Genomic DNA, 24,445 nt, shown 5'->3' with positions numbered 1-24,445 from the left:
GCCCATCCACCTTGGAGACACCCCCACTCCCACCCCTCTCTCAAGAGTGACTGTGGCAGCCACTCCGCCTGCCCCTACGGGGCGCCTTCCCAACGCCGGCCCATCGCGAGGCTCCCATCCGCCCACCGACCCCCACCCTCGGCTTCCCCGGCGCGGAAGACCCAAATCAGTACTTTGCTTTTCTCGCTCTGGCTCCCGTAGGCGCCCCAGAGTGAGAAAACTACTTCTGCTCACATGTTAATGTCGGGTACAGCAAATGAGGTGGGAGAAGAAAAAACAGACAAACCACCGTGGAATAAAAAGATTCCTTTTCCGCCCGTTTTGCTTCGCAGCTCGGGCTTAGCAGGAGAGGATGCGGCGCCAACAAGAGCTGGATAAGCGCTTTGGAATCCACAAAGGCTGGTGGTGTCAACGCGCTGCAAAGGGAGTGGAGAATTGAAGCAGTGAGCTGGATAAATCGGGGGCAAAGCACGAATCTATATAGATATTTTGGCAAAGCGTGCGCGTGTGTGGGGGGGAGGACAAAAGGGCTCATTATTCGTGCGATGGCTTCAGTTGTCCCCTCCCTTTGTGCGCGTGTGGACGCCGTTCCGGGCCTGCGCCAGCCTCGCGTCCCTACGCGTCCCGGCGGGCGCCCCGGGTCGCGGGCTCGCTCGGCCGCTACAGCGTGGCTGGGTGGGCGCCCAGGAGGTCGGCGAGACGCAGGCGGCCGATCTTCTTCACCTCGCCCAGGGCGGTGCGCAGCTCCTGCGCGGGCGGACGGTGCAGCCGGCGCGCCAGCTCCCGCAGCACCGCCGCCGGGTCGCTCAGACGCGCGGCGAGCACGAAGGGGAAGCCGAAGCGCGCGCGGTACTGCGCGTTGAGCTCCGCCAGCCGGAGCCGCTCGTCCGCGCCCAGGCTCGTCAGGCCCGCGCTTCTCTGCTCGCGCTGCGACTCGGCGGTGAGCGTGCCCCGCTGCAGCTCGCGGCCCGCCAGGTCCGGGTGGCAGCGCAGGATGCCCTCTTGGCCTGCAGGGAAGCACAGACACGCGGCGGGGGCACGTTACCGCGCCGCGGGGAGGGCGCACCGGGCTGCCTGCGGGCCGAGCCCGGCCTCCTGCCCCGCCCGAAGAGGGCCTCGCGAGCGAAGCAGGGTCTTCAGGAGGTGACGAAGGGGCAACAAGGGGTGTCCTGGAGGTGCAGGGGTGCCCACTGCAAGCGCCCCTCAAACACGTCCCGAACCTTCGGACGCCCCTCCGTCCCAACTTCAGGGGCCTCGGCCTGGACCCAGAGGCGGGGCGGGAAGTGACAAGTTTGTCCTTTGAGACCTTGGGGCAAGAAGAGCGGAGGGGAGAGGCCACTGGGGCTCGGAATTTACGACTTGCTCGGGAGGGAGCAGGGACGCGATAAGGAGACCGAGCATTTCGTATCTTTTCAAAGTCCTTTGCTCTCAAGGGGGCTTTGATGTCGAAGAGGGCCGGACACAAGGGCCTGAAAACTTCCTGCAAAAGCCACAGAATGGGTTTCGTTCTGTTCCAAAGGAGAAGGGCGGGGAAGGTCCAGAGGGATAACATCCATGGGACTTGGCAAATAAATGTCCAGGATTTTGTGATCCTAAGTGTGAGTTTTGGGCTTCTGGAATCAAGCATCCAAAGAGCCTTACAGATGATTAACTGCAAAGAAGCCCATTTCCAGCCGGAATTCCACAGCCCTTTGAATGAAAGTGACTTCTCCTTTTAGGAAAATAACACCCACTCACCACCCACCCTGTCTGAGGCTGTTTCCCCTTCTCCAACTGTAGGTCCCAAAGACACTGCAGAGACTACCTTGGAGTTTTCTTGGAAGATAGTTTCTCATAATCTCCTAGGCCTAAAATTGGAAACCCCTGGTGTGATACCTGAGATTTTCAATCCGAATCCAGGGAGTTTTCCTGAGCCCCGGCCAACCATTTTGCTTAGCTCTCTGAAGAGAGAATTCAAATCCTCAAGGCTGGGCAAGATTTCAGATATGGTAAGCAGACAGCCGTAATCTGTACAATGAGGGTGATGACACCTAACTTGCTGAGTAGCTGTGAAGATTAGAAACCATTCATTTCCCTAAAACACAGTGCCTAATGCTAGCAAACATCCAATAAACAGCCATTATTATTAGTTGTAGTAAACACTGTAACTGGACTGTGGTGTAGCTGGGAGTATCTGACCGTGGCACGGGGATTAGTCATGAGTTGGAAAAGGAGGTCGTTTAAAACTCACTCTAGTTATGGCATAAACCTCCCGGCACTCAAGCCTTACAGTTTCTGCCTAATTAAAGAATGATTGGGATGGCACCATCTAACTCAGACAGTTGCCAGGTCGGGATAACTGGGGGATGGGGTGGGGAACATCTGCATTGAAGAGAGCATTCGGTGAAAGCTCAATGGGCTTAGGTGACCTGCTCAAGGTCACTTAGCTAGTAGCTCAAATGCCAAGCGATTTGGGGGCACTGGCTGTCCCTACAAGGTTAAGGGACGCTTATTTAAATGAAACTCGCGTCACCAATTCTTCCATCTCTACAACACCACTATTTTAGACCTCCTCTTATGGGCCCGGTCCCCGGGGCACTGCAAATGTGAGGTGGTTCTTTTCTGTTTCCTGCCTCCAGCCCAGTCCAGGTGGGGCGAAAATGAAGGTGTTACCTGCACTCCCCGCCCCAACCCCTGGCCCTGGAGGTTGGCTGTGCCCAGCGGGCAGCTGCCGTGCAGAATCTACTCAGCACCCACCCGGCCCTGGGCCCCGCAAACGCCGGCTGGGGAATGGGGAAACAGAGTCCTGGGCCGCTCTACAGGTCCAGACCCGAGGGCTCTCCCTGGCTCCCCCTCTTTGCATATTCAGGTTTTCAAAGCAGCCTGTAGATGGTGGGGGGGCACTAGCTGAGACCCAGTCTTCTCACCGACTCCCCCTCTCTCAGCTTCCCTTCCCCCCCCTTACTTCTTATTCTCTAGAAGCCCAACTTGAGCTTGGGGGAAGTAGTTAGCTATTGGTGGGTGGTGCCGTTTTGGGGGTCCTTCCCCAGCGGACTAGCCTAGCTGAGAGCAGAGCAGAGAGAGATGAAGGTGCAGCGGGGCTTTTTGCTTTTGCACCTCACTTCCCACTCCCCTGGGTTCGTCTCCCCTCTTGAAAATGCTGCCTGGGGTTAATATTTGCCTAGAATTGAGACTGTGTTTTACACTGTTTGCGGGGAGGAGAGGGGGAAGAGGAGAGAAGGGAGACGCAGAAAAGGGCAGAGCAAAGAGAAGAAAACACACACACACACACACACAGCTGCAGATAAAAAGAGAAAGGTACAGGGAGTCCATTAGAGGATGGTAGCTCAGAAAAAAAGAGAACCTGATCCTGTCCAACCAGACTCCCCCTTTAATGTCCCACAACACTGAGCCCATGAGTACTCCCGGGCGGGGGAGGCACTGACCCAGCTCAGTGGAGTGTCTTGTGGTTCACAGGACCATTTGAATGCTGCCTGTTCTTCAGTCTTTTCTAAAATCCTACTGCCTGTGTCACTGGCATGTCACATGTAGAGATGTAGGTGTAGACATGTATTATTTGCTATGACCACAAGTCATGCATCTTTGCATCTAGGAGAGTACCTGGCACAGAGCTGACTCTATTTCAATAGGAGAACAGCGCAGGCGCCGGCGGCCACGGCGGAGCAGGCAATTGGCTTAGAACCCCACTGCAGGCCCCCAGGGTCCCGACATCAGTAGGAACTAGTGTGTTCTCCCTCCTGGTACAATGGAGCATCTGTCTCTTCTGTTGTGTTCCTGAAGCCAGCCCCTCTTTTCATCTCAAGACTACAATTTCAAACATCCATTTCTCTTCCCCACCCCCTGCTCTGCTTTATCCTCATCAACACACAAACATGCCTTAGAATCGCTCATCCCATCAAGAAATTTAAAACCCACCTTTGATTCCCTATTGTCCTCTAGTTTCTCCCTCTATCTCTGCTCCTCCTTACAGCAAACTCCTCAAAGGAGTTGTCTACTCAGTGTTCCCCCCTTTCTCACCTCCTATTCCTCCATTCATTCTATTAAGCTTTCAGCCCCACCAACCAACCAATGTGCACTCATCAGGGGCACAGATGATGGACATCTTGCCCAAGCCCAGTGACCAGTGCTCTGTGTTCTTCTTCCTCAGCCTCTTGGGAGAATGTCACATGGTTGTTCCGCTCTCCTTCTTAAAAGATTACCATCACTTGCCTCCTTTCTTCGATGGCTCTTGCTTTGCCAGATCACTAACACCAAAGTACCCCAGGACTCAGTACTTACATGTCTTCCCTTCTGTATTTACCCTGATGCCCAGATGTTCTCATTGGGTCCCAGGTCTTTAAATGCCATCAGTTTTGGGTTTTGTTTGTTTGTTTTTAAAGATTTTATTTATTTATTTCAAGGGGGGAGAGAACGATGTGGTGGGCAGAGGCAGACGAGAGGGAGAAGCAGGCTCCCTGATGAACAGGGAGCCCGCCTCAGGAATGCCATCAGTTTTTTTTTTTATAACACCCAGATCCAATCTAGCCTACAGCTTTCCAATGAGTTCCTTTGTTACAGTCCATACGGACACTCAATATTTTCATTTGGATGATTATTAGGCACTTCAGACTCAACAAGCTCTCATTTTCCACCTTGTCCTCTCAATTGTAAAGTTTTCCTCATTGTCGAAAACAGCACTACTACCCATTCAGTTACTCAGATTAAAAATTTAGAAGTTATCCTTAATTTCTCTTTGTTTTTGACCTGCCTTCCCCCCAAATCCATCAAAAAAAAAAAACCCATTGAGGGGCAGCTGGGTGGTGCAGTCAGTTAAGTCTCCACCGACTCTTGGTTTCAGCTCAGGTCCTGGTCTCAGGGTCCTGAGATCCAGCCCCTTGTCAGGGTCCTCACTCAGCAGGGAGTCTGCTTGAGATTCCCTCTCCCTCTGCCCCTCTCGCCCCCACTTTCTCTCTCAAAAATAATTAAATATATCTTTAAAAAAACTGTCAGTCTAGTATGGTGACTAACATAACATAATAAAATAAAATAAAATTTAATTTAATTTAAAAACTGCCAGTCTAACTTTAAAATGTATTTTGAGACTCCAATCACATCTCTCCATCTCTCCTGCTCCAACCTTAGTCTAAATGAGCATCACCCCTCACTTTTACCACCTCCGCAGTCCTTCTACCTGACCTCTCTTTCCTTATATCTCTCCACTCTTCACTATTCTCCACGTACCATGGGCTTTCTGTGCTCCCAAAATGCCAAAAGTCTCAGGTTCCTTTTCTTAGATGGCCTTCTCCTAGATCTTAGACTGCTTCCTTCTCATTTTTTGGTTTTAAGCTCAAATGTCACTTCCTAAGAAAGATATCTTTTATTACATATTTTCTTCTAATAGTTTCTAGAGTGTGAAATTATCTCACTTATTTATGTTAATCCTGTCTCTACTAGAATGTACCTCATTGAAGGTAGACACTTGTCTTGTTCACTGCTCTATCCCCAATGCCTGGGACAACTCCTGGGTCACAGTGGGCACCTGACCAACACATCACTCTTAGGAAGGAGTGCTATATGGTTTTTTTGATTGCACACATTTCTTTAAAGATTTTATTTATTTATTTGACAGAGACAGAGACAGCGAAAGCGGGAACACAAGCAGGGGGAGTGGGAGAGGGAGAAGCAGGCTTCCCGCTGAGCAGGGAGCCTGATGCGGGGCTCGATCCCAGGACCCTGAGATCATGACCCGAGCCGAAGGCAGATGCTTAACGACTGAGCCACCCAGGCGCCTGATTGTACACATTTTAATAGTCTCTTCTGAATACCTTATAGTCTGCATTTCAGGAAATTATTAGTATCTTTTTTATTCATTCAACAACTATGTTCTGAAATAAGTATTAAGTAATAAATTATAGAACCGTTGCCATTTTGAAATGTCACAAGGAAATAATACAATTAACCCTCTTTTATGAGAGGATTTTTTTTTTTTTTAACACAGATCAGTACTGAACTGGTTTGTTATTGACTGTGGTGGGGGGATGGGGGGCTGTGGGTATAGGTGGGTGTTTAAACCATCTTCCCTTTACTTTTGCTGTGCGTGCCCCTTGCCTGGAAATCAGGAACTGATTGGCTCAAAAAGGCACTTTGCCAATTAATGCTAGAGCTGAATATTAATCCTGGACTGCCACCTACTGACCAGTAATCATCACAGTGCAACTTAAATAGATTGCCAACCTTGGTTTACTCTAGAAAAAAGATTTTGGTTTCTGCTAATGGTAGAGAGATCATGTATAAAACAAAGCCTTAACCAGGTAGATCACCATATCCCGAACTTTTCTTTAAAGTGTCTTTTAGTTTTAGGATTCAAAGACTCTCTTACACCCAGTTTGTTCCAACCATGCAAAGATGAAAGCTAGACTAGTCAGTAAATCCCATTTTATTTGTTTATTTAAACAGCCAAACATAGGATCTGGGACATCAAGCATTAATGTTAACTGAATAAATTACTGAATGAATAGATGAAACCCCTAGAAACTGTTTCTAGACTGTTCTTCTGATTCTCTAAAAATGCTTCAAAAGCTGTTGGGTTGACTATCAGGGTTTTGAATTCCAGTTCTGCCACTTTCTAGTTGTGTGTTCTTGATCAAGTTATTTAATCTCTTTGTGCCTCAGTTTTTCATCTGTAAAATGGGTATAATAATAATACTTGCTTTATAAGATTATTGTAAAGATTAAATGAGTGGACAAATGCAAAATGCTGAGAAAAGTGCCTGAAACACACCAATAGTAAGGGTCAAATGCATTTTGGCTATTGTTATTATTAGTTGTCTGTCTAACAACATCATCGTCGTCCTCGTCCTCATAATCATCATCGAGATGATTAGATACAGTGTAACCCCCCATACAGCATTGAAGCTCTGTTCCCAGCTGCCTAAGAGAGTGTGGACACCGGGTTAGGGCTGAGAAGCAGGCTCCACCCACAGGGAGGTCTCTCCACAGAACAGCGTCTAGTGCAGAAGCAAACAACCCTCCAACTCCCTCTGGTCATTTTGTCCCACTGACCTGCTACTAAAGTCACTCCAGGGAAAATGTGTGGGGAAGGGGTAATACCAGGAACCATCATCTTCTAAAATCATTTTATGATTTCATCTTCTGAATCATTTCATGCATTTAAATCTTTAAGTCCCGGTATCCTGTTCACTGAGTGATGTAGGATTCTGACGCTGGCCAGAATGCCGAGTTCCCATTGAGTTAGGAGAGGGATCAAATACAAGCTTCAGGAGGGAGGGAGTGAATGCCAGCCTCAAATCCCACTTTGCTCAGGACTGTGATTGTATTTAACCTTAACTAGACCTTAACTAACCTTAACTAGAACCTCTGCTCAAACCAATCGGGGTGACTGTTGGTGGGAAAGAAGACAGAAATAGGGAAGTTTTAATTTTATTATCTAAGTTCCTGGCACAGTAAACCCTAAATAAATGTTGAATAACTGGATAAACCAGTGAATACTAGATTTAAATTATCCATGTGATACCTTCCCTCCCCAGCCCACCACCCCTCGGGTATTAAGACAGATATTGGGATTTTTCTCCTTTTTATTTTTAACTTGATAGAAAAAATGCCATTCATAAGGCATTCACACCCTTTAAAAATTCTTTCCCTCTGGCCTAGAAGGTTTTCATTTGACCTGCATTTTCCTGTCAGACATTTTGAACATGGGTTCTGGTGGCTTCTTGCTCTTTCCGGGGCTGAGAAGCAGGCTCCGGAAGGCAGCCCTTGTCCCTTGCTTCCCTTCAGGCTTTTCTGAAGATAGCTGGACAGCCCCGGAAGCAGCCCTGACTCTAACCCTCGGCCTCTGAATCCTTGTGAAGCCCTGTGTCATTCTGAGTCACTTGGGGTTAGCCTAAACCTCCACCTCTACCTCTCCTCACCCCACACCCAGAAGTGTCTCCTTTTCTCTCTCTACCCAGAGGAAATCAACAATTTCTTTCCCTTTCTCCAGAGGAATTCCTTCAGATTTTTGTCTTTTCCCCTTCACTCCCTCAGGGAGTTGCTGATCTGAATGAGTTTACTTTCCTCAGCAGTCCAGTCCAAACTGGCCCTGTCTGGTAAAAATGTCAGCCATTTGCTCTTTCCCCTGGGCTCCTGAGATATTCTGATACTGGGCTGTCTCTTGTCTTACATACAGGACATTCCCAAAGTGAACACACTTGGCTAAGAGAGGGTGGGCCTTCAGCCTGACCTTTGGCCTCCGAGCGACTGTGAGGCCTGAGGAGACAAGTGCCTGTTCTTCTTTCCTCCTGACCTCATAGCTTTAACATTTCACAGCCACTTTACCTGAGCCAACGTAGGTCTCTCTCTTTTTTTTTTTTGGATTTTTTTTTTTTTTTTTTAAGTAGCTCCTTGCCCAGTGTGGAGCCCAACAAGGGGCTTGAACTCATGACCCTGAGATCAAGACTGGAGCTGAGACCAACATATGTCTTTAACTCTACTTTTGGCCTAACACCTTACAAATGTCTGACTCCCATTTACTAAGTCTGAGGAAATTAAACCTGAAATTGCTAATCAACATATCAACGATAAGCAACTCGGCTGAAATATCTAAAAATATTTTGATAAGCATATTTGAAATCCCTTTGTAGAGATTCTCAGCGTCCAGTGCTGAAGCCTTACCTGACTGTGGAAGGGCATCAATAAAGGCAAAAAAGTGCTTCTCTAAATCTTCCAAGTTGGAGAATGGGCGCTGGGACCAAACAGCAGCTGCAATCAGGGGACATCTCTCAATGACATTCCCAAACACATCCACAAATTCTCCGAAGTCCATGGAGTTGACCTTCTCAATGTCCATTGCTTGCACTCAACCCGAGGCAGCAGAACGACAGCTCCCCTCTTGAAAGTGAGTGACTCTGGCTCTGCTTACCAGCTTATACTTGCTGAATGCGCAAGCTTTTTTTTTATGCAACACCAGCTTGGCATGTTTTGAATGCCTCTGGCAGAAGCGGATCCACAATCCTTGTGTAATGAGCAAACACAGGCTAAGGTTCTAATCCAGGGAGTGGAGATCTCTACATGGGAAATGTTTCCCACCAAACTGTTCCCACAAAGCCGGGAGGGACCCTATTTCACTGTGGGCCTTCAAGCTAGAGTGACTTTTGGTATCATTAACATTTTAATGTCAAGGGTATCCCAGGAAGTTTTCTCTGATAACTCCAAGACAAGTCACAAGGCCACCCACTTAAAATTTGATTTCCCATGTGTCGCTGCTAGAGAAGTCAGGTCGTGTGTTTTATCCTTTCTCTGTATCTCAGATGCTTAACATAATAGGTACTTCATAGATGCTCGTTACACAGGATGTGCTGTCTAAGAAATAATTGTGCCCCATTCTCAGTTGTCTCTCAAACACCATTATGTGTTACTTTCTTCCTGAATATATATACACCTATCTGAAATCACCTTGCTTATTATACTTATTTGCATATCATCTCTCAGCCCCGACTAATTCTATGAGTCTGGGGACGGTGTGTCTTGTTTGCCTCTGGGTCCTGGGTGCCTAGAACCGTGCCCACGGTAGGTACCCAATAAACACCATGGGGTGAATTAGTTGACCAAATGACCACATAGATTAAATTTCTCACCCTAATAGCTTTCATGTATATTCAAAAAAACCAAAAAATACAGTGGAAGGTAAAGTCAAAGAAAAGAAGGGGTCAAAATTTTATTTTATTTTTATTTTATTTATTTATTTATTTATTTTTAACATTTTCTTTATTTATTTGACAGTGAGAGAGACACAGCGAGAGAGGGAACACAAGCAGGGGGAGTGGGAGAGGGAGAAGCAGGCTTCCTGCGGAGCAGGGAGCCCGATGTGGGGCTCGATCCCAGGACCCTGGGATCATGACCTGAGCCGAAGGCAGACGCTTAACAACTGAGCCACCCAGGTGCCCCAAGGGGTCAAAATTTTAAAATAAACTGCTGCTGTTTCCCGTTAGAACAAAAATAATGCAAACATATTTCTAAAAGCCATACTAGCTACATGTTTGCCTCCATCTGAGTCAAAACTCAAGGGCAGAGCCCCTCTTAGCATTAGTAAGTCAGTTACATTTGCCACTGTGGTTTATGAGAGGCGGGTGACCATAGTTCCCTTGACAAGCTTTCAGCAACCACAGATTTTGGTTCCTCCCTCTGTTTGTAGACATTTTCCAGCCCAGGTCCTCTCTGACTACCTGGGCCAAAAGGTCATGGCTGACAGAGTGGCCAAGACTTCATCTCTTGAAAAGGAGCTGATTAGATCTGCTTTTCCAAGAAGTAAATCCAGTGTCAGAAGACCGCCATTACTGGCTTGTCTTCATATGAGATTAACACGTATCTATAATGTACCCGAGTATATGTGAAAACACACTGAATCCTGAAGTGTGTACACAGTTTTGGGTGTAGAACCCAGTGTGGAGAGCACGGACCCAGGAGAGCTCTGATCCTGGCTCTGCCACTATGACCGGACATTTGGCAAGTTACTGAACTTTCTTTTCTTCAGTTTCTTTGTCTGTAAAATGGGGATAATAATGTATCTACCTTCTGGGATTTTGTGACAGATGAGTGACTATTCAGAAGTGCCTAAAACAGCTCCTCTACAGAGCACCACAGAGGCGCGGGCTAATATTTTCTGTGTACAATCTCTCCATTGGACCAACACCAGAATTTTCTCTTTTTTCCTTTCTGCCACCGGTTTTTTCCTTGTCTGTGCAGGCTTTGCTGCAGACCCAGTTAACAGCCCAATATCCATTGCTTCCCCTCCTCCTCGAGGACAGCACCGCCCTGAGCCTCGGTTCACTCTAATGTGACCTGTGCAGCGTCTGCAATGTCCAAATAAGACTGTGGGGAGATAAGACTGAGGGGAAGTCTGGCTGGATCCCCACAACTGGTCTGTCCAGGCTCCCCAGCCTTATTACAATCCTCATCCCTGGACTCTGGGAAAAGAAGGTAGACCAGAAGCCAAGAAAGAAGACCATCTTGGGTCCATGGCTCTTTGTCCCCCACCCCTCTAGCCTGATCCCTTACCATTTCCTGCTCTTATCTCTGCACACTGAGGGTCTCCCCACCCCCAAAGGAGCTCCTGCCTGGGGCTTGGAGCCTGGGGGTTCTCAGTTCCTCTGAGAACAGCAGGAGATAGACATCTGAATTTGCAAGTAGAAACTCCTTCCACTCATGGCAATGCTGATACACAAGGGTAAGAAGGACCTCCCTACTGATATTACTACCTTTCTGGCACAGACTAGACACTGAACTTTTTATTTTGCTCTGTCTGTTGTATAATAATGAAACTCCAAATAACCTACTCACATTCGAACCTTCAAGACACAAAAAAGTTAAGGAATTAAAGAGTCGCAGACATAGAAACAATATCGACAACAACAACAAAATACAAATTACTAATGCGGAACTCAGCAGCTCATGCCACTGAGCTTAACTCAGCACTCTGGGCTTCACCTCTGTTGACTCTCACCAATCAGATCAATCGAAGAAATGGCACGTGCTCAGAAGGTAAGGCAATTTTCAGCCGAGCAAAAAGCTAATTTATTGAATAGTACACCATATAGAGGAGGATTGTGTGGTATACAAATTGTATATCAATAAAGCTTTTTTAAAAGTGAAATGATATAAAGATGTAGCCTCATAATTTGTTTGACTGTACCAGATAGGATTCTTATGTTCCAGTTGCTGAATATATTATATTTGATTTTATTATAACTTTTCTCTTAGAGGTTTATAGCTGAACACGGAGAATTTTTTTTTCCCTTTAAGTAGGCTCCATGCCCAGTGTGGAGCCCAATGTGGAGCTTGAACGCAGGACCCTGAGATCAAGACCTGGACGCTTAACCGACTGAGCCACCCAGGCGCCTCGACACAGAGAAAATGCTTAAATGGGCACAAATTTTTGTTTCATTTTTTTTGGTTGAAACATTCACACGTCCGCTCCCTTTAATTAGCAGCCCTTAACTTCTCATGTATGGAGTTTAAATGGGAGTGTTTTCCCAATAAGATGCCAGAAAGACAGATTGCTCTCCTCCATATATATTTTTAATTTGAGGCAAATTGGGAGTCAGAACTCAGATAGTCTTGCTGTTACCAGACCACGTTCCTTAGCTGAGGACTGAGCCAAAGCAAGAAGCCTGGCAGGAGCCCAGACCTGGGGTGTGGCTGCGAGGAGGCAGAGGGTGTGGTCCCAGCGGGCCCGCACTTAGTACCTGCTTTGTGTGTCTAAGTCAGTGACTTAACCTTCTTAAACCTTGGTTTCACCGGCTGGTAAACTGCCACAGGACAACAAATGTTAATACAGAGTTCATCAGAGCAAACCTTGAAGACATTGTGCTAGGTGAAATAAGCCACTTACAAAACGACCAATACTGGATGATTCTACTCATACGAGGTACCTAGAGGAGTCAAATTCAGAGATGCAGAAAGTAGAGGGACCCCCTGGGTGCCTCAGTCGGTTAAGCATCCACCTTCAGCTCAGGTCATGATCCCGGGGTCCTGCTTGTCCCTCGCCCTCTGCCCCTCCCCCAACTCACACATGCACACTCTCTCTCTTTCTAAAATAAATGAATAAAATCTTTTTTCTTTTTTTTTTTTTAAAGAAGCAGAAAGTGGAATGGTGATTGTCAGGGGCTGGAGGTAGATGGAATAGAGAGTTAATGTTTAATGGGGACAGAGTTTCAGTTTGCAAAGATAAAAAAGTTCCATCTGGAGATGAAAGGTGGTGATGGTTGCACAACATTGTGAATGTACTTATTGCCATTGAGCCCTAGACTTAAAAATGGTTCAGATGGTAAATTGTACGTATACATGTACATATGTTATATATATTTTGCCAGAAAAAATTCATCAAGCTTTTTTGCCTCAGTAAGATAGTTTGGAATTTAATACACGGTAGGCTCCTAGGAGCTAAAAAGATGTGGTGTTGTTAGGTGGTAACTCCCACCACCTGTTTTTCTGTTGCTGAGGGTCACTGTGGCTTAGACAGAAGCAAATTTGAACTCTGATATGTCATTTATTTTTGACAAAAATGACAGTGGGAGTGGCAGGGGGGTTCGGATAAGCATGTCACTGGGAAAGTCCTTCATGAAGAGCTGAGGAAAGAGAAGGAAGATCAAGAAGAAACACAAGTGGCAGAGATGGGTGAAGGAGGGACAGAAGGTGGATAATCGAAGGGCTGGAACTTTGATAAGAGGTCACTCAGGACATCTTCCTGCTGCAGGCCAAACACCCCTGGCTGTTTTCCTTACTCCAAAAGATCTCTGAGAAACAGACTCCGTTTCCAACAGGAAGCCAGTCCAGGCTCAAGCAACACTAAGCATAGAAGGTGCTCCAAGAAGAATAAGCTCCAAAGTCAATCCCCTATGCTGATAAATGCACTGTGTAGAATTGAATGGTAAAAACCAGATTCTATAAAGAAGCTGACATAGACCGCTCTGTTATTGTGGGGAATGTGATAAATAAGGCACATAAAATGCGCAATCGTTATCATAGTCAAGAAATAACTGAGTACTGAATAAATGAATTTAAGTGATCTATGTAGAGGGTTGTTCTTCCTTCTAATTAACAGACTGGCCTTTTCTTTATTCTGCTTGTTAAAATTTGCCTTTCCAGAGGCAGGGTGTAGGAACGAAGTCCAGCCCAATGCCTGGGATTAATCAAAAAACAGTAGTCCTAGGGCGCCACCTACTGGTTGGATGGAAGAGGCTATGCACGCAGTAGCAGGAACACATCTCTAAAATCAGTGCTTGTAAGTTGTGTTCTTCCACGTGGTAAAAATGTGTAGTTGGGGGCGCCTGGATGGCTTAGTCAGATTACTTAAATAAATAAAACTTAAAAAAAATAAAATAATAAAGATTTAATATTTATGTAATCTCTATACTCAACGTGGGGCTTGAACCCACAAACCCAAGATCAAAGGTCACAGGCTCTTCTGACTGAGTCAGCCAGGCAACCCAAAAATAAAATCTTTTTTTTTTTTAAAGATTTTATTTATTTGACAGAGAGAGACACAGCGAGAGAGGGAACACAAGCAGGGGGAGTGGGAGAGGGAGAAGCAGGCTTCCCATGGAGCAGGGAGCCGTATGCAGGGCTCGATCCCAGGACCCCGGGATCACGACCCGAACCAAGGCAGGCGCCCAACGACTGAGCCACCCAGGCGGCCCCCAAAAATAAAATCTTAAAAAAAAGTATGTAGTGGGCGCCTGGGTGGCTCAGTTGGTTAAGCGACTGCCTTCGGCTCAGGTCATGATCCTGGAGTCCCTGGATCGAGTCCCGCATCAGGCTCCCTGCTCGGCAGGGAGTCTGCTTCTCCCTCTGACCCTCCCCACTCTCATGTGCTCTCTCTCATTCTCTCTCTCAAATAAATAAATAAATAAAATCTTTAAAAAAAAAAAAAAAAGTATGTAGTTATGTCAGAGACACAACTTGACCCAAACTAATACCGGATCTGTGGTAAGAGCTGTGTTTAATAGAGTCTAATTCTGTTTTCCCCAATACGGTTTTTAAATGCCTTCCTTCCTCAGAGAATGTTGCCTTTTAAATATCATATTTGGTATTTACAAAAGTTATGTTACAAAGTAAAATATTAATGAACACCATGAACCCATTATCCCACCCAACCCAAAAAGCTTCAAATATCATCAGTGTGAAAATGAATAAATAGCGGTAATTATATATTCACATCACACATCAATGAAATGAAAGAACTTAAGATCCATGGAGCACCATGAGTGAATCTTAGAAACACAACGTTGATTTTTTTTTTTTTTTTTTAAGAAAGCAGGAACTGGAAGTCTATATAGAGTATGGTGCCATTTTTATAAAACTCATGAACAAGAGCATATTCATTTTCAAGGAAATCAATTCTTTGGTGCCTTTGATAGATACTACAACTGCAAGGGGTGTGCTGTGTCGGGGACTCCATGTATAAATGTATTTATCTGGTTCCATCTGGAGTGAAGTCACGTTCAGAATGTATGTGGGTCTGACTAAAATCAGTTTGGCAGAAGGGAAAGGAGAACATTTCTATAAAAGTTCTACAAACGTTAATTTGCTTCTCTTTTCCTCCTTATGATCGCCCACATTTTTGGTCAAGCAGTTCAAGAGGGCTTTTACTCTACTTCCTCGGATCCTGTCAACATAATGGAATCATATACAAATGAAGATAAATCATTCGAAACTTGAAAGAAGACCATTGGCCAACGAAAACAGAGAGGACTTTCTAGAGAAGACAAAGCAGATGAAATCCTCAATTTGGTGCAGGATGACTGCGAATCAGTGCAGGTGTGTGTGCCAAGGGTCTTGGCTGTGAGCGCTGGAGGTGGACTTGGGTTCCTGGCAAGGGCATTTACGGAAAGGACACTGGGTGGCTCACAGACCTAACAGGAAGGCCAGAGACCAAGGCTTGCGCAAGAAGAGGGACCAAAGCAGCTCCAGGGATCTAGGAAGTGGGGACTGCTTGTCACTTTTGTCAGAGACCAGTATTGTGAGAATAATGGGTTCCAACTCCCTTTTTCATCCTTGCCTGAATCTAGTCCAGTTACAAAGTTCCAGAACAAGAGAGGAAGTTTATTAGCCGAGCTTGTGTCAAGGACCCTCCTGGGCTAGAAGGCAAACGCCCTCTACCGAAGTCCCACTCCACTGCATGCCATAAGGAGAAGCCATGCCTCCAACCACAGTGCTGTTACTGGAAGAAATGGGAATTGACACTGGATGGCCAAAGAAACTCATGATCACTACAACAGGATCTTTAAAAATAATACAACAAAAACTTAAAAATAGAATTACCAGTTGATCCAGCAATCCCACGTCTCTACAAAAGCATACAAAAATATACAAAACAAAAAAAGATGAAAGTAGGGTCTCAAAAGAGGTATTGGCAGGCCCGTGTTCACAGCGGCATGATTCACAGTAGACGAGGTGGGAGCAAACTAAATGCCCATCAGATAAATGAATAAACAAAATATATACACATACTGTGAAATATTATCAGCATTAAAAAGAAAGGGAATATGTCCCGTCACATACCACAACATGGAGGAACCCTGAGGACACAATGCTAAGTGAAATAAGTCAGTCACAAAAAAGACAAATATTGTATAATTCCACTTATATGAGGTAGTCAAATTCATAGAAACAGAAAGTAGAATGATGGTTACCAGGGCTCAGGGGAGGGAAAAAAGGGGAACTATTGTTCAGTGGGGCCAAAGTTTAAGATTTACAAGATGAAAAAGTTCTGGAGATTGGTTGCACAACAATGTGAATATACTTAACATGGCTGAATTGTACACGTAAAAATGGTTAAGATGATAAGTTTTGCATTATATGTTGGGTTTTTTTTTACCACAATTATAAATAAATAAATAAATAAATAAATAAATAAATAAATAAATAAAATAGATAAAATAATAGTAGAACCCAAGAGCAACCACATGATAAGTGTTAACAGGGGCTTGGAGACCACAGGTTACTAAATTAAGTTCCAATTTCTCCAGGAAAAAAATGGTATCATATTAGTACCTACTTCATAAGGCAGTTAAGAAAATTACAGAAGAGAATACATATATCATTTTTAGCACAATGCTCAGCTCATCACAAGTGCTGCACAAACATGTATAGTTGGGAAAATATTGACACATGGTTAACCACAAAAATATGTTTGACAATATGGCTAGTGTAATTCCATTTATGTAAAAAACAGAGAGTTCTGTGGGGGTGTGTGTTGGTGTAAATACATGTAACGTAAGTATATTTAAGCAAGAAGATGGAAGAACTATACCTGAAACTTGAACAGCATTTCCTCTGAAGAAGCAGTTTGGGATTTGGGTTGGGTGCATAAAGGGTAAATTTCACTTACTACTATAAGAAAAAATACAAAATTCTTTGAACGCTTTAACCTGAGTAGGCAAAAAATAATTGAATACATGTATTTTGTGTGTCCTGACTGTATACACAAATAGGAATTAGGCATAACAACTTGGAATAAATCCTATCTACTTTCAAACTTCTAAAAATCCAAGTGAAAAGACATAATCCTTAAAATCAGAGAACCAGCCTCAGCTGAGTTCAAAGTCAGAGGGACACATGGCTAGAGAATGGTTAGAGAGAGGCAACATTGTTGGCTATAAAGATGGAGGACCACCAGCCAAGGAATTCTAGCAGCCTCTAGATGTTGGAACAGGCAAGGAAACAGATTCTCCGCTAGAGCCTCCAGAAAGGAACGCAACCCTGATGACACCTTGATTTTAGCCCAGAAGGACATTTGTTGAACTGCTCGCGTATAGAGCTGTAAGATAATACGTTTTTGTTGCTTAAAAAAAATCCAAGTGAAAAGAAAGAATGTTTGGGGCACCTGGGTGGCTCAGTCGGTTAAGCGCCTGCCTTCGGCTCAGGTCATGATCTCAGGGTCCTGGGACTGAGCCCCGCATCGGGCTCCCTGCTCAGCGGGGAGTCTGCTTCTCCCTTTCCCTCTGCCCCTCCCCCTGCTCAAGCTCTCTCTCTCTCTCTGAAAGAAAGAACAAAAGAACAAAAGAAAAGAAAAGAAAAGAAAAGAAGAAAAAAAGAAAAGAAAGAATGGTTATGTTAGGAGCCAACTGGATGATATGGACAAGGAGCCTGTAGATTTCAGTGGAAGAAGCCAGCACTGATGGCTGGTGGAGCTGAGAAAGACCTGAAGTGTCAGACAGAGCTCAAGTCTGGCCACAGAATAGGGGCTTCCTTGAATAGGAAGAAGCATCCCAGGACGGTGGAGGGTGAAGAAAAGAAACAGTGGAGATAGGAATGCCCATGACATACCCACTGAACATGAGCAGATGGTTTTGGTGACAGAGATAGATGGCGTTAGGTAGTCTGACACTGAGAAATGCAGAGGAGCCCAGCTGTGGTGGGCATGAATGCTGGCAAGAGAATTTGGCTTTAGCTGATAGACACCGGGAGTCACCGGATGTGCTCCTGCCGGAAGTGGTGTGTGCACAGCAATACTTTAGGAAGACAAATCTATCTGTGGCCACAGAAAACACTGGATGGCCCAGAGATTGGGAGAAGAGGTTAGGTGAAGAACGGATTTGTGTCATCTAAGTGAGTGTATGGTGGCCTGGTCTAAAGTAAAAGAATAAAACCAGAAGGGAAGTGCAAATGACAAATTGGCTTACATTTATGGGCCAAGCGCTATCCGTGCAATCTGTATGTTTATGTAATATAGATCGTCCTCAGTTTGCAATGGGGTTATGTCCCAGTAAACCCATAGTAAGTTGAAAATATCTAAGTTGAAATGCATTTAATACACCAGCGTATCAAACCTCACAGCTTAGCCTAGCCCACCTCAAATGTGCTCAGAAAACCGATGACGTCAACCTCCATCCAGCTGGGCAAATTCATCTAACACAAACCCTATTTTATAATAAAGTGTTGAACATCTCAAGTAATGTACTGAATACTGTACTGAAAGTGAGAAACAGAATGGCTGAATGAGTATACAATGGCTGTCACTGTTTTGGCTTCTCACCCTGCGATCCCATGGCTGACTGGGAGCTGCATCACAATCGTACTGCATATCGCTTGCCAGGGAAATTCAAAATTCAAAGAAAGTTTTCTACAGAATGTGTATCCCTTTTGCACCACCATAAAGTCAAAAAATCTTAAGTTGAACCACCGTAAGTTGGGGACCATCTGTTTATGCATACATTTATAAATTACATATATTATATATGTAGTCCATCTAATTCTTACCACAACCGTGTAAGATAGATGCCATCCATTATTACTCCATCTTCCCGAAGAGAAAGCTGAGACCTAAACAAGTTCAGTTACTTGCCCAACGTTGCGTGGCTAAGCAGCGTTGGAAAAAGAATTCCAGCCCAGGCAGACTGCCTTCAGGGTTCTTATCTTAACTACGGCCCTGGAAGGGAGGACAAGAAAAGGCAAACCTTCATCACGTTCTTCACCAAGAACCACACCTGGAAAGTAAGGATGAGGGCAAGTCAACTTTATAAGCCTGTGGGAGGGAGGGAGCTAAGCTGAATTCAAAGGATGAAGGAGGCTGAATCCATGGAGTGCTACAGAGAAGCAAGCAGACATCAGCTGTTCTGCTCTGGTCTGGGGGCAGGAGTCACGGATCCTTTTAAGAATCTGACAAAAGGCTGGAGCTTCTCAGTAGGAAAAAAATACACATGCACAAACAAATCGTTGCACATAATTTCATTAGGTTCCTGCCCTCCAGTTAAGTCTCGCCCTAAATATGTCATGTAAACAATTCAATGACAAACATTTCTAGAGAAGAGATTTTATTTCCATTCATAAAATATATCACTAAATAGCTGAAAAAGTTACATATTATTTTAAAACATAGATTTAAAAAATCATATCAGCTTCTCCTTAGCAAAATGCTTTTGTTTTACGTATTTACAAGAATATACTATACCTCAGGTACACGATTTTCACTCAAGCCAGCCCAAGAAGGGCTTTGGATGTAGGTAGATGCTCCAGTAAAGTTAATTATCAGCTCTTCCTGCCTTGTGCAAAGGATGATTTGTTTTTTACAAAAGTTCCTTTGAAAACAAGAGTAAATACAGAGAGCTTCTAGAGAAAAGTCCAGCAAAGCAGCAGCTGAGAATATACTTTCTTCTGGTGATGAAATTAATCCTGTTTGGTAATCTACAGCCTGTTTAAGGTGGGGGTTGGAGGGAGGAAGTCCTTAAGACTAAACTGTTTCTCTAGGAATCTTCAACGTGAGCCTGTGGAACCAGGAGCCCTGAATCCACCTCTCTGCTGTAAGGTCGCCTGTTTTGGTAGACGGAAGGACGGTCTGGGATGTGGCCATCCATGTTCTGATACATCTGAAGGTGGGAAAAAGACAGAACACTGATTACCATCTGATGAAGATGGACATGTCAAGGGCCTATATTGCAGATTACTTACTATTACGATACATAAGTCTTAGAGGATAATCTTAGAGGATATTAATTGACAAAGCAAATTCGGTTTATTAATGGAGAAATCAAGTCATAGTCAAATAGCTGATTCCATTATTGTTTCTGTTCTTGGATATAAAGTCCCAATCTAGAAATCCAAAAGCTGAGCAGTAAAACCATAAAAGAGAAAGGCCACTAAAATGATCTGTTCATTATGCGGTTAATACAGGGGACTGATTCTTGAGTTTCACTTGGGAGGTCAGTGACTTTAAAATGTTCTTCCAAGATGAAAACAGCTCTACTTTTTGTCTGATTATAAAGTGAACGCGCTTTCATATAGATACTGTAAGCAATATAGGAAGATGTATAGAAGAAAAGCTAAAATCATCAGAGGTACCACCATTATAGTTACCTTGCTGTGTACACACAATTTTGCGTCAGTAGGCTCAGAGTGTAGACCCTGTTTTAGAACCTTATTTTGAATTACTCATACATTGTTTGCATGTTACATGTGTTACAGATTTTCACTATTTACTAAATATAAGCACACTCGGGGCGCCTAGGTGGCTCAGATGGTTAAGCAGCTGCCTTCAGCTCAGGTCCTGATCCCAGGGTCCTGGGATGGAGCCCCACGTCGGGCTCCCCGCTCAGCAGGGAGTCTGCTTCTCCCTCTGCTCTGCCTCTCTCCCCTGCTCATGCTTTCTCTCTCTCTCAAATGAATAAAATCTTTAAAAAATAAATAAATAAATAAATATAAGCACATTCATCTTTTTAATAGTAGCCTAGCATTCCATAGTACAGATGCACCATAACTGACCTTTTGATGGACTGGTTTTATAACATAAACTGAGAAGTGCACACTGGCCCTGCCTGTTTCTGGGCTGAATGGGGGCAGTGGGATTGCTGGGTCAAAGTGGATGCACATCTGAATGGGGACGTACATCGCCAGGCTGTCCTGCAGAAACCTTTACTTATTTCTGCTCCTCTCTGCTGTGTCTGGGAACAACACTGTTTTCTCCTGAGCCCGACAGCAGGGGTGTTAACTACCGCTCAAGGCTCCAGCCCTTTGTCCAGCGAAGGTTTTATCTCCTTGCCTGCGTGTTTCATGATAAGCAAAAAGTCGAACATCTTTTTCTATATTCGATGAACATTTGCACTTCATTGTGAATAGCCTGCTTCTCTCCTTTGCCCTTTATCTTGGGCTACCCACGTTTTCCTTATTATGTATGAGAACTCTTCGTGATGTAGGGATCGTGCATTCTTTTTTTTTTTTACTTTTTTTTTTAAAGATTTTATTTATTTATTTGAGAGAGAGAGTGAGTGAGAGCATGAGTGGGGTGAGGGGCAGAGGGAGAAGCAGACTCCCTGCTGAGCAGGAGCCCAATGCAGGACTCGATCCTGGGACTCCAGGATCATGACCTGAGCTGAAGGCAGACGCTTAACCCACTGAGCCACGCAGGCACCTGGGATCGTGCAATCTTACGTGAGTTTGACGGACTCCCTCCTTCTCCCCACCCCTCACTACTGTGATAGTCAGTTATCGTGTTCACTTGATGAACTCCGCTTAATTTTTCTTTCTGGAAAACGGACAAAAATCTCCTTTCGAACCTGGTCTTCACAATAACAGTCAGCCTCAACCCTTAAGGATGAAAAGGTAACGATACATCGTTTTTGTAAAGCGGGTCTAGCAGTTGGTTATGACCTGTTGAACCAAATGTACATCTCCAGCACTGAATTTCTAACCGTCTAAGGAAGGCTGTGACAGAAATACCAGTAACACTTCAAATCCAACAGCTCCACACCTGAATCCATTATCTCTGATCTCCCAAACCTTCTCTCCTTCTTGTATTGACAGTTTCACTTAGCGCACCGCCCCGCCTCCAGGCCCACGATCCAGAACTTTCAGAACCATCTCCTCAAGCTCGCTGTACTCCCACAGCCAATCAGAGACCAATCAGAGACGGGTCTGTCACTGCTTTTAATGTCCTCCTGTCCATTTCTTTAAGTGATTTTTATTTATGTAAGTAATTAATTAGTTTTATTGACGTATAGATGAAACACAATGTTACATCAGTTTCAGGTGCACAACATAGGGATTCCACAGGTCTGTACATTATGCCGTGCTCCCCACAAGCGGACCTCCCATCGTACGGCACAATTACAGTATCATGGTCTGTATTCCCTGTGCCGTGCCTTTCATCCCCGTGACTTTTTCATTCCGTAACTGGAAGCCTCTACTTCCCTTCCCCTTCACCCCTTTAAGTGATTTTAAAATGAATTTTTTAACTGCACAAGTAATACACGAGTACATTCTCCTTATAAAAATTTTGGAACCCTAGCTTTTCAAGTGTATCAACAGAAAGAGGTGCGTAAGATTTTCTTAACACTTTTTAAAAATGGTTTCTCTATCCATAATTATGTTCTTTTTATTCTGAATGTCATTTGTGCTTTCTCTTTTTTCTTAATTGTTCTCTTCATAGTTAGTATGCATTAGTGGTATATTTGTATACTGTATTAATATACAATATTAATATACAGTGTAAACTAGATCCAGACTATTGTATTCAAATCCGAAGTCTGACACTTACTGTGTTACCTTGGGCAAACGACTGAACCTCTCTGTATCTCAATTTACTGATCTGCAAAAGAGGTAGTAATAGAACTTACTTCTTGAGATTGATGTGAGAATTAATTGAGTTATTATGGGTAGTATATTAGTAGAGTGCATGACACTCAAAAAATGTTAGCCATTAGATCATTACAATTATTAGTTCAAAAAACAACTTTTAGGTTTCCTGATCATCACTATTATTTTGTTTTGAAGGCTACTCTCAGTTTAATTAATTCTGCCTGTATCTTTACTAGTTCTTTTCTTTTTCTTTTATTATTACTTATTTATTTTAGAGAGAGAGCGCGCACAAGCATGGGGAGGAGGGAGAGGGGGAGGTAGAGAGAGAGGAAAAGAATCTCAGGCAGACTCCACGCTCAGCATGGAGCCCAATGAAGGGCTTGATTCCAGGACCCCGAGACCACGACCTGAGCTGAAACCAGGAGTCCGGCACTCAACGGACTGAGCCACCCACGCTCCCCTCTATTAGTTTTTTTCTTCTGCTTCGTTCATTCTCTTCCTCCTCTTCCCTCCTCCTTATTCATTGTTTTTTTTCTTAGCTTCTTGAGTTGAAAGTTTAAGTCATTCATTCTCATTCTTTGTTTTCTAATAAATGAATTTAGAGTTATAAATTTGGCTGGCTCCTACAGGTTTTAATAAGCAGGGTCTATTTTTATGTCTTTTTCCTTCCTCCTCCTCCTTCTTGTGAACCAAAGGCTTCTGTAAGAAGCATGAGTTTTAATTTCTCATGTAGGACACTGGGGGCTTTTCGGGTGTTACTGGTGATTTCTCATTCCACTGCACTGAGGTTAGTAAATGTGATCTGCGTGATAATGGTCTCATTTATTTTGAAATTCTGTTTCTTAAGTGGACTTATGAATCCTGCCATTTTGAGCTTTTTCTATTTCCATGAATGCTCTTTGTTTCTCTCTTCCCCATTTTGTGGCGTTGATCCAGTTTTCTATGGTCCTTTTTTCTTCTACACTGAACCTGAGATTATAGATTATATTTCTATTTTCACAGTGGTTATACTTACATTTTTAACACCCATGTTATTCTTATGTGTATTTAACAGTGTGACTGGTCCCACTGTGGAACTTCTGCACGATCCCACCAGACCTCTCCCTAACTTCTAGGAAAGCACTTGTCTTTATTCTTTCAAAGAGTCCTCTGTTGTGGGTCTTCCCTCTTCAGCCCTAACTGCTTTCATTGTCTCAGGGGTTTTCCACTGTTTCTGGTCCACAAAGATCTCCTTCTGGCTTTCAAAGGCAATTATGGCCTCACTTCTTTAAAAAAATATAATAAAAAATATATGTGTGTGTGTATATATGTATTTATGTATTTTTAATATTTATTTCATTTTTTAAAGATTTTATATATTTATTTGAGAAAGAGAGAGATCAAGAGAGAGAGAACACAAGTGGGGGAAGGGCAAAGGGAGAGGGAGAAGCAGATTTCCTGCTGAGCAGGGAGCCCGACTCTGGGATCATGACCTGAGCTGAAGGCAGACGCTTAACTGACTCAGCCATCCAGGCGCCCCATATTTTTATATTTATATTACATTTATTTTATATTTGTATTATATTTATTTACAATATAGTATATATAAATACATGATATATTGATAATATATTTATATTTTATGTATATATTTCCTATGATTTGTGGGCCCGGACATGAGAGGAGAGGTGGTGTGAGTTCAGGCCGCTCTCCTGAAACAGGAACTGTGTGTGTCCCTTCCTTCTGCACCTTCCCTTCCCCCCACCGTCTATCACCCCCTCATTTTTGCTCACCTCTGTTGCCACAGTCACCTCTTAACTGATGTCCTTACTTCTGCCGTCAGGCTTTTGCTTTCTCAAGTTTACTTTTACGCCTGCCTGCCTACCTTCCTTCCTTCCAGAAATATTGGCTTAGCACT

The 24,445-nt window shown here is 44.2% G+C and overlaps 2 protein-coding genes across 5 annotated transcripts in view; both read right to left on the bottom strand.

Moving 5' to 3' along the window:
- Positions 1 to 291: 291 nt before the first annotated feature.
- URAD (ureidoimidazoline (2-oxo-4-hydroxy-4-carboxy-5-) decarboxylase) lies at positions 292 to 8,879 on the bottom strand. The gene is made up of 2 exons (XM_036077019.1): positions 8,653 to 8,879; positions 292 to 1,007 (listed from the first exon to the last, which is right to left on the bottom strand). The coding sequence occupies exons 1-2, from the start codon at positions 8,825 to 8,827 to the stop codon at positions 661 to 663; spliced, it is 522 nt and encodes a 173-aa protein (XP_035932912.1). The 5' UTR covers positions 8,828 to 8,879; the 3' UTR covers positions 292 to 660.
- Positions 8,880 to 19,275: 10,396 nt separating this feature from the next.
- FLT3 (fms related receptor tyrosine kinase 3) overlaps positions 19,276 to 24,445 on the bottom strand; it is a 109,079-nt gene continuing 103,909 nt past the window's right edge. For all 4 annotated transcript variants that reach the window (XM_078070528.1, XM_078070527.1, XM_078070529.1 and 1 more), the window contains one exon: positions 19,276 to 19,844. In XM_078070528.1, coding sequence (XP_077926654.1) covers positions 19,722 to 19,844 — 123 coding nt within the window. In that variant the 3' untranslated portion in view covers positions 19,276 to 19,721. The remainder of the gene's footprint in view (positions 19,845 to 24,445) is intronic.

This window comes from Halichoerus grypus, chromosome 4 (genome assembly GCF_964656455.1).
Source record: "Halichoerus grypus chromosome 4, mHalGry1.hap1.1, whole genome shotgun sequence".
In the NCBI taxonomy this organism is placed as follows: domain Eukaryota; kingdom Metazoa; phylum Chordata; class Mammalia; order Carnivora; family Phocidae; genus Halichoerus; species Halichoerus grypus.
Note: the sequence above shows the minus strand (reverse complement) of the source record. Positions and strands in the feature narration are given on the sequence as shown.

What these genes read in the sequence shown, in the direction of transcription:
- URAD (XM_036077019.1), bottom strand. Translation starts at nt 8,827, where the DNA reads ATGGACATTGAGAAGGTCAACTCCATGGACTTCGGAGAATTTGTGGAT. An exon ending in TGATGCCCTTCCACAGTCAG is followed by an intron (nt 1,008 to 8,652) that starts GTAAGGCTTCAG and finishes GCTTCCCTGCAG; the next exon opens with GCCAAGAGGGCATCCTGCGC.